The sequence below is a fragment of the Lepisma saccharinum genome, chromosome 1, assembly GCF_977018435.1.
Source record: "Lepisma saccharinum chromosome 1, izLepSacc3.1, whole genome shotgun sequence".
Taxonomy (NCBI): Eukaryota; Metazoa; Arthropoda; class Insecta; order Zygentoma; family Lepismatidae; genus Lepisma; species Lepisma saccharinum.
The window spans coordinates 6,838,013-6,848,686 of record NC_139229.1 but is presented as its reverse complement, the minus strand read 5'-3'; the positions used below and the strand labels follow the sequence as shown (position 1 = coordinate 6,848,686).

Here is a 10,674-nt window from a genome sequence, read left to right as displayed (position 1 = left end):
GTTACTTGACCACCTGCGCCAAAGAATAACCACAAGCCATAGATGATATTCCTATAGATACAGTTATTTGAGTGTGGACTGAAGGGGGGTAGATAATGCACACTAATTTTTCTTGTATGTACGCATTGCTTGCATTGTAGAATTATTTCTCTTGTAGTCCACGGTTATTACAAGCATAACAACACAGTTTTTCGTTGTGACGTTTCAGGACAACACATGCTCCCTTCATCAGACATTTATTTTTAGTTTGATTAAAGATACATTGTTATAACTGTATCTTTAATCAGATTAAAAATAAATGATGATAAAGGGAGCATGTGTTTTCCTGAAACGTCACAATGAAAAACTGTGTTTTTATGCTTGTAATAGCCGTGGACTACAAGAGAAATGATAACACACACATTGAATTACACTAAAGACAATGAAACTTTAAATGTACTTCCATAAAATACGTTACACACATGTATGATTCAGGTTGTAATAAAGTAACTTGAATTTAAAACCCTGAAGTTCCTTTTTGGGCACCCTGTATGCATACATATCTATCTGCACTCAATCTTTTAAAACATTCTCATATTAAACATGTCAAATATACTGCATATGCTCCTATATTTACATGTGCATGATGTTCAGATATTAACTATTTTAGTTCAGTGGGATCAATTAAAACTTGTTAATACAGTAGCAGCAACTAAGCTAACCTCAATTTGTCTTGTTACAGAGCCTACGAAATGGTTTACTTAGTTTTTAAACTGCGACAGTCAAGAAGACAAGAAGATGCTGAAATAATTGCCTCATTTCAGAAATTGCGGTCTCATTTAAGATATAACATAATTTTATATTCAATTATGGACACAGTGGTAAATTGTACACCACAGATCATCACTCACGTGATCTGCCTTGCTCAAGATATGGAGTGGGAACGTAGAACTCTATGTAAGTATATGATCAGTATAGTATGGTATCACTACAAACTATGGTTGCAACAACCCAAGTTGTGATTATATACTGTCCATAATTATTTTCACTTATTTCTCTTTTACGAGAGTTATTTTTAAAATAAGGTCCATTTTGCAAAAAAAAAAAAAAAAAACGAAGTAAATGTCTTTTAAAAAAAACATTTATTTTCTGAATTTACATACACTTCTCTATTTTTCTGTATATTTTCCTTGCGGTTTAAACATTTATCATTACTAACTACGAGTTTATGGATACCCTCCTCATAGAACTCTGCCGCCTGCGATGATAGCCAGTTACTCACGGTCGTTTTCACTTCTTCATCAGTGTCTAAACGCTTGCCGCCCAGGAAGGTCTACAGATGGTGAAAGAGGTGGCAGTCGCTAGGTGCAAGGTCTGGACTCTATGCCGGATGATCGAAAACCTCCCAACCAAAAGATTCGATCAGATCTTGAGTTTGAGCCCCAGTTCATAACTTATGGTTTGCGAATTACTCACTTTTTCAGATTAATAAGTATTCTCAAAAATATTTAAAAAATACAAGGTGACCACGGTGGCTCAGTCGGTAATGCGTCTGACTACCATGCTCAAGGTCCCAGGTTCGATCCCCGGCCGGTTCAAATCCGGGAACTTTTCTAACGGTGGAAGCGGCCCCGGCACCCACCCAGCGTCGAATAACATGGGTACCTGGGGGAAACCCTGGGGGGTAAAGGCAGTCAGGGGCGTGATGCTGATCACATCACCCCCACTCACGACCGGATCAAGAAAGTGTGGGGCGTTACCCCCACACCCCCTATACGCCTTCATGGCGTGGTGCTATGCACAGGGGAACACTTTACCTTTTACCTTTTTATTTAAAAAATACAAAACTTCTTGTACTTATGTTTAGGTGAGTATCTATTTTTTTCTGAACGTTTCGGGAAACTACTGTTCCCTTTCTCAGGTTCTTCCCCAGGATGTGGCCTTGCATCGTCATGAATCAGTACGACACTGGCTGACAGCATTCCACGTTGTTTGTTCTGGATTGCTCGACGAAGTTTACTTAGGGTCTCACAGTAGAAAGCTGAGTTAATTGTTGTTCCTTGTGGCAAAAAGTCCACTAACAAAACACCCTGGTCCCATCGTCTCCTTTGATGAGATGACTCAAAAACTAGTCACCTTCCTCGTTGTAGAGGATAAAAAAATGTTAAAGCACTGGCTATCATCACAGGCGGCAGAGTTCTATGAGGAGGGTATCCAAAACTCGTAGTTCGTTACGATAAATTAAACCGCAAGGAAATTATGCAGAAAAATAGAGAAGTGTATGTAAATTCAGAAAATAAATGTTCTTTTTGAACATTTACTTACTTCGTTTTTATTGCAAAATGGACCTTACTTAAAAATAACCCTCATATATTGTGCTTAGGACGGTTTATAGCACTGCCATACATAGGTTCTTTGGGGGGGGAGAAGATACACAATAAGATATTTTGTATATTTAGAACTTTCCACTTTCAAAAATAACAATCTCTGGATCATTTTAAAAGGGGGTTGGATTTACCACTCTGTTCTCCTGAGTTTTTTTATTGCTTTCATTTGAAAATGTTGATTTTCTCACAATTTCGGAGGGCCTGTAGCCATCCACTGGATGCCACGTGGAAACTTTCTGTAAACAAAACACTGTGCCTACGCTTTCACCTAGTGTTTCTTAAATCTGTAAAATAACTGGTTTTACCTGGTTGACAAGCCCAGTTATCTTCGTTGATATTTTTTTCCATTAATAATTAAGAACACACCCATAGTTTATAGCTAACAACGCTATGTAAATTTTGGAGTAATTTTTACTTTTCTACTGCAGATTCGCCACAAGTTCTAGTGATAATTCCTTCAGCTTTGCTCGTTATTTGCACATTGTCATATTTCATGCCACTTCAAGGGATAACAACTCTGCACAGAGGTGCAAAAATAAATTGTATATGCATGATGATGACCAAGATCTTCTGGCTCACTTCTTCAGTCAGTAAGTACAGAACATTAATTTGAATCTTGGAGAGAAAAAATTCTAAGTTTGCATAATGACAGCTTGCAAAAAAAAAAAAAACCTCTACTCCTGTGTGGTTTACAAGTCCTTTACTAATTCTGGCATTTTGGATCCGTTGCCTTACCCTTCCTCAGGGGTGTCAAGAAATCACATTAAATAAAAACGGAATACAATGAACTTCAAACAATAAGACGACTTGGAATGAAAAAACTGCACCTGCATCCTCTTCAATCAGCTATCTTGAATGAAGGATGCACACCAGTACCATACAGCACTGACGCCACTTATACTCAGTCCTGGGAATCTGGAGCAAGCAAACGAAAGCAAGTCTCTGCGCAAGTAGTGACTTGAGAGGGCTTGGCAAATTAATGTGTGCGAGAAAATGGGATTGCATGGAGGAAAAACACCGACTGCAGTGACCAGCTTTTCCTGCAGCATATGCTGCTTTACTCTGTCCACTCGCTTTCTCCCCTACTCTGCCGTTATGTATGACCTTGCCCCACAGTCTCCCGGGATAGAGTATAAATGGTGGACAAGACAACGGATGACAAAAATGCAGGTGCAGTTCATTTCATCCCACGTCTTTTTATTTTTTTAACTACAGAGTGGTCACAGATTGGGCGTACCTCTATTTTCGACACTACGATGGTTATGGTTGAATGCTTGATATGAACACAAACCTGATAAGAGTCCCGAACATCAGTATGGAGATCGTCATTTTAATAGCACAGCCACGTTTTGGCACACTTTGAGTTGCAAGTGCAGAGTAGCTACGATTTTTTGATTATGAAATTCCCTGACTTTTCCAGGTTATCCAGACCATAAATGAAATATTTCCAGACATGTTTGTCATCATGATTTTTGCTTTTGAACCTCGTGTTTTTCAATTAAATATGCAGGCACGTTAATTATCATCAATATGAATATACACAGTTATTAGCTGAAAATTTACCACGTGATTAATATAATGCTATTCAATGAAAAAATAAATAACTATTGTACTTCCCCATTTTGACTGTCATTACAATTAAGGTGGTGTAAAAAAATGTGGCATATATCAAAGCTTTACAATGTAACCTGTATACAACCTCAATTATATCATTACAAATGAGAAACAACAGAAAATTAGGTCATGTACCTTTAGAAAATATGCAATAAGTTTAAAGATTATATTTTTAAATTTACTGAAAATAGTACATATTTCGGAAATTCAGAATGTGAATGGGGCCGGTGACCAACATACACCTAAAAAAAATATATATGTGGTCCATACTTTGGAATCAAATATCTCCATTATTTGAGTTTTCCACATGCTGGAACCAATTTTATATTATGGAAAACATTGAAATCTGTCTATTAAAAAATCAACATAATTCTCGAGGGGGTACAGTGGGTCAACGGTTCCTCCAAAATCCCGCATTCCAACCCATGTTTGGTAACCGTTCCGAAAGTTTTATGATTTTTTTCAAATTTTCCTAGCAGGAAGACTAATTATCATAGAATTTTGGCAATCATGGTGACACGAAATTTGAACCTTCCTTAAAATAATGAGCACTGTTTGGATTCGAAAAAAATATTTATGTTGAAAAAGAGACTTCAAAATGACCTTACGCAAGCATACATGCTTCCCATGGACAAGGTATTCCCCGGTTGACAAACGACAGTAAGTATCGTAAACTAGTGGGAATGAATTTAGAAATAAATCGGAACCTTAGTAGAGTGCATTCAGGGTCTTTATTTTAATTCTAAGACAACCAAACCTGACCTTCCTAACCTAACCACAAACAAAATCTTAAGTAATCGCTAAAAATCTGCAGTATGTGCTAACAGACAAATCGAAATCGAACCATGTAAAAGTTGCATTTGTAGCACGATGAAAGCGTAATGAAACAATAGGAACTTGGGCCCATTTTCACCACTTTTCAGCAAAATTTCATTCTACATGCAAAAAATACGTAAAATTACTATCGGCATCAAACCAACATTCCTAACCTAACAATGATGTCTGACCAGCGTATGTTTAATTCCTCTATTTCGCACCAGTTTTTAAAAAATAAATTCGTTCTACATGCACAAAACACGTGCATATTTGAATAATGATGTCACTGATACTGCATAAAATCGCTAATTTCTCGGGTGTAACACATCTCTGCTTGTAAAAACTACGACAACGAGCAAATGAACTAGTGGATCACGATGCTTCTGAACGGGTCGCAAACGAAGGACTCAAATTCACAGAATGGGTTCATGGGGAAAACGAAGTAGTGAGTCCCTTCGTCTTTACTCCACGTCCACACCCGTCCAGTGTGACATCAACCACAGCCAGTTACGTGAAATTCTGCTCTTCAAGGCAGAAAGTATTACAATGTCTTTGGTTCAAGGAGTATACAGTTATTGCAGATCCAAAACCAATGAACTGTCTGAAAACCAACCTGCTCCGCTTCACGTATCAAAAGAGAACGGGTTCCGAATGGATGTGTTCTTGAAGAAAGGAAATTTCCTCACCACACACACAGGTAAATCAACATTTTTTCCGCAAGAAATTCTGAGGATGGCTGGTGCATAGGTTTTGTCTTGAGTAGGAAAAATTTCACTCCTCTCCAAATTCCGGTCTTGGAACAGGTTCACAAGAACGAGTCGTAAAATGAACGGACGGTCGTAACAAATCCAAGAACCTAGATCCGAGAGTGAATAAATATAGAATCGAAATGCGAAGGAACGATAATTTTGTACAAAACAGACCAGAAGTCATAATGACGAAAGGAACAAGTTTCTGAATTGAATCTTTTGGGGGGACTGGAATCACAAGAACCGAATTCGGAAGTGGAAATGAACAGCAACTCCAAAATGCACGTAAATTCCAGAAAATATGCAAAATTCCCTGACCAACCAAATTCCCTGACTTTGCCCGGTTCTCCAGTCACGTAGCAACCCTGAAGTGTCATTACCTGAATAAGACACCTCCCGGGTTGTGCTGGGAATAGTTTCTGATGGCCTCCACATAGTCCCAGAAGTGTTTCATCAATGACAAGAGTCAGAAATAACCAGTATTGCACAACGCAAGTTACGAGCAGCTGTGGAAGATGTCTTCATGCACATGCCCCGCATTATCTCTGTAAACAACAGCCAGAAGATGGAGCAGAATTTCACTGTGCTACGAAAATGATAGTCTCCATACAGATCTTCCAGACTCTTAAACTATGAGGTGTGTGTCCATGTCAACCATTCAACCATAACCATCTTAGTGTCAAAAATAAAGGGGGGTATGCCCACTTTGTGACAACTCTGCACTTTATATTCTAATGAGTTCACGTTTCATTTTTCTATGCACTTTTTGTTCACAATAGATTTCGCCATTTGTCTAGCACCGTCACGAAGGTAAGTGGGAGATAAAGGAACCCCGCCACCTGCAACAAGACAGTACATGCCAGATAACGCCACCACACAGGTGGCAAAATCGATCACAAACAAAAAGTGCACAGAAAAATGAAATGTGAACTCATTAGAATGAATTTCTCTCTCTGCGTAACCGCCTAACAGATATCTTTAGATACAATTTATATTCTGGCTTTATCCTTAATTTGATTTCCGGACACCCCTGAAGAAGGGGCAAAATATAAGAATTAGTAAAAACCACACAGCTGTAGAGGGTCATGATTTGTTTAGTACCTTAGAAAAAGTAAAAACACATGAAAATATTAATTGGATTATCACTGGGGTATGTGCATTATACAGATACAACACCAAGATCCCATACTGAGGAATATATAGTAAGAACAAAACTTGAAGACTTTCCAAATGAGTTCATATCTGTCTCATTAATTCGTTACCATCAGTGATATTTTCATGTAACATATTACCCAATGAACAAAATACAATTTCAAGTATTAACAAAACTCTGGTATCTTCTACCATATACTGTCATAGGAATAATGAAAAATAATATTTTAAACATTACATTACAGTTAATTTTCTGACATAACACTTCTTGAAACATTAATTCTGCAGCAAACTCGGAGATGGAACTCCAAAACATTACATAAATGATTCCAGAATATTTTATAACAAAATTATTTTACATGGGTATTATAGTAAATTTAGATTGTTCAAAATTGTTCAAGAATTCATGTTGCAGGAATCAAAAAGATCACAGTCAACTGGTTTCAGGTATGCCTTTGATGCAGGCGTTGTAGTTCACACACAAGGAAACAAGTGTGGACATGGCTATTGTGATTAACCTAAAGTGGCAGAACAGCAACATAAATAAGAAAACTACAGTATCACATACAGAGGGTGTCTACTATTTCACAAAAACAAAATTCCCTGATTTCTCCAGGCTTTTCAAGCTCAGAACCAAATTTTACTAGTGTACATGAATATGTCTCGAAGGAGGTTGCTATATTTTGGCTAAACAACAACACTTAGAATACCACTAACCCATGTTTTAGAGTATCAACTTCACATGTAAAGGTAATAATGTGAAGAAAAACAAAGAGTAATTGACAGTTGGGTAGGGGGAGGTAACAAAGCGAGTATCGGGGGTGAGTTTTATGTATTACTTGAAATGTATTAACTAAAGATTAACAAGGAATTAAAAAATATATTATATATACATATATACTGAAGTAATACATAACTATAGTAAAATTTAACTCAAATCCGGGGTGCAACAGCTGGCTGGCCAAGTGGCTTCTTTACTCGGTGCCGCCGTTTTTCTCGATTTCAAGACAGGAACCTGCTGCTGCTTCTACAGAAGGTTGATCCGTCTATATGTGTCCGATTTTAAACCTTCACCCCTGCTCACACAATCGACCGATCTGAATGATTCAAATAGCAGCAGAAAGCCAAAGACCTCTAGTATCGAGGCAAGTTCGTGTGTGTGTGGTGTGTGCATTATGGCTCCTAAGGTGAACCAATTTTGGAAAAGCTACGTCGTAGCACTTTTCCACGCCAAGTTTTCCGTGACACAGATTCAAAAACAGTGCGGGGAAAATGGATGTGCATTGGGGTTAACGACCATCAATAACGTAATTAATCGACATAAACACCACGATGTTCTAGCACTTCGTTCATCCACAAAGGGGAGTAGAAAGCGACCGTGTACTGCGGTGACTCCACCTGTAGCTCGGAAGTTGCGCCGAATGGCCCTACAGGAAAACCCTCCTACTCAACGTGTGATGGCAAGACGAGTGCACGTGGCACAGTCAACTGTGAACCGCAACCTACGTGACAAATTAAATCTCCGTATGGTGTTTAAAAGTCGTGGACACTTCCTCACTGCGGTCTATCCGAGGGAGAGAAAGACTCAATGCCGGCGCCTCTACGGACGCCATCTATCCGGGGAAAAGTGGAAGTTTGTTGCCACACTCGATGAAGCATGGATTTATCTATCCGATTGTGGCAAACTTCGAGCCGTAACGTATACCCCACGAGACGCAAGAACACATCCTGACTTCATCCGTCAGTGCAAAGAAAGTTTCGCGAAAAAAATTCTGGTTGTCGCAGGATACTGCTGTGAAGGCAAGTTAACGATTCGGCAGGTGCCTAAAAACTGCAAAATCAACTCTGCATTTTGTCAGAAACATATCCTCACAACAATTTATACAGACGATCTGCCCAGTTTGTATTAAAATGCAATAAATCTGGTCCGTGTGCATATGGATAAGACCTCATTACATATATCTCGTTCTACACAGAGATGTCTGCAACAAATGGCGTCAGACACTGGCATCCAGGCTATTTCCTTCCAGGACATACCAGTGAAGTCACCTGATGCCAGTCCCATGGATTTTTGCTGGTTTCGCCTATTGAAAAAAGAACTTGCATCTCGTCGTGTCACCACTGCCGGGCCCCTGGAAATCCTGCCAGGAGGAGTGGCTCAAGATTCCCGTTCCTGTACTTCAACGGAGCCTCCTACAATGGAAGTTACGGTGCAGGGCTATTGCCAGGACCCATGGTGCTCCCATCGAGGGCAACTGCTTGTGGTCCCGTGGTTTTTCCTAAAGTAGGTGAGACGTCAAAATCGGACACATATAGACGGATCAACCTTCTGTATTCAAGTAGATCCATAATTTCCTCACAATGCTGGTGAATGCTGAAATTTTGGGGGCTCTTAACAGGAATCAAAACCCATGATTACTCGTACCAAAGGAGTGCTAACAATTTGGCCACGGAGCAGGCCCATAATAAAACCAATATATTATTCCAGGTAACTATTCTTTTCTATAGAAAGTAAAAAAAGTATAAAATATTTGAACAGTTTGATTAAAGCAAATAAAAAAATGTATGTAAATATACATTTCTTTTGTTTCTCTATGTATGAACTACTACGGTAATGTTCGTTGAGTGTGTTATCGAAACTACTGAAAGTACCTTTTCTTCCAGTGAAAATAAAGCATTCTGGATGTATTTATTATATAACTGTAACTTTGAAGCTGAAATTTGGCAATTGTTTGAACGACAGTTTGAAAAATATCAGCTGCCATAATTATTTACAGCTTAATGAAAATGACAGTATTTACAGTTTCTAATGATAAGTATTTTGTATATTATTCTACACAAATTTTTTGCTATTTTTGCCTATAAAAATTATTTAATTTTAAATCAAGATAAATTTAAGGGTGTTTAACAGTTTACATGTTACATTTCCTTTTGTATGAGCTTCACCCCCATCAGTACATATAACTTCTTATTTCCCTTCATTTCCTTTTTTAGAGCCAAATAAACACCATTCAGTGATTATGAGATTAATGCACTTTCACCATAAGTGATTCTGACATCTACTAATTCCTTATTCTATAAATTATTTCTTTAAAGTGATATAAATTAGTAACTTTTTAAAAAAATCACATGATTTAAATCAAACCACCTTGCTATGAATGCACCATGAAAGCTAATTTTCGTAACTTTCTTTCCAGCCGCAAGATTGTCCGTGCATTTCATGTTTGCCTGTGCTTTTAACCTGTACCTTCTGGTGGTGTACCTCTGCCACTGGACCATCACATGGGTGTATTTACTTCAAAACAAGGAGTTGAGGCTTTCAATAAACACCGTAAAGAACTCCATCTTCAAAGGTATATTTGCTATCCTGTACATGTTCACCTATACTGAGACAAGACATAGTCGAAGATGCGACGTCCTCTTCTACTGTGTGTTACTGATCGAAGATGCGTTTCTTGCAATGATGGCTTATCAGGCTCTAAGCTTCCATATTTTGCATCCAGGTTCAACGCAGCACCCAGCGAAAGATATTTGGGTGGAGTCTGTAGTCATGCTTTATGTGATGCACTGTGTTATCAACTTAGTAATCATCTTTATTCATCAGTGGTGTCCTTACTGGGAGAAACCTGAATCTGTTCATCAACAACGAAGATTCTGACATTACAGTTGCATCATAATTCTCAATTTGTATGTTGCAATTGCCGCGTATACGGAACTAAACAACTGTAAAGCAGTTCATATTAAAGCAACCACATAAATTAATATACAGCTTATTTCCTTATGTAGTACCGGGTCTTACTCCGTCTTGGTCCCTGATTTTCCCTTATAACTTTCAAACTAATGGATCCAAGTCAGTGAAATTTGACACAGATATACACTGGTATGTCCAAATCAAATTTCAATGAATTACGTTCATTACTTTAAAGGTTATAAGGGGTAATCAATGGCCGAGAGCGAGTGAAACGCCCTTTATAATA

At 38.2% G+C, this 10,674-nt stretch overlaps 1 protein-coding gene across 1 annotated transcript; it reads left to right on the top strand.

Annotated features, from left to right (window-relative positions):
• Positions 1 to 725: 725 nt before the first annotated feature.
• Positions 726 to 10,437, top strand: LOC146002964 (uncharacterized). The gene is made up of 3 exons (XM_083141385.1): positions 726 to 936; positions 2,795 to 2,956; positions 9,895 to 10,437. The coding sequence occupies exons 1-3, from the start codon at positions 732 to 734 to the stop codon at positions 10,353 to 10,355; spliced, it is 828 nt and encodes a 275-aa protein (XP_082997511.1). The 5' UTR covers positions 726 to 731; the 3' UTR covers positions 10,356 to 10,437.
• Positions 10,438 to 10,674: the final 237 nt, after the last annotated feature.

What these genes read in the sequence shown, in the direction of transcription:
- LOC146002964 (XM_083141385.1), top strand. Translation starts at nt 732, where the DNA reads ATGGTTTACTTAGTTTTTAAACTGCGACAGTCAAGAAGACAAGAAGAT. An exon ending in GTGGGAACGTAGAACTCTAT is followed by an intron (nt 937 to 2,794) that starts GTAAGTATATGA and finishes TTTCTACTGCAG; the next exon opens with ATTCGCCACAAGTTCTAGTG. An exon ending in CTGGCTCACTTCTTCAGTCA is followed by an intron (nt 2,957 to 9,894) that starts GTAAGTACAGAA and finishes CTTTCTTTCCAG; the next exon opens with CCGCAAGATTGTCCGTGCAT.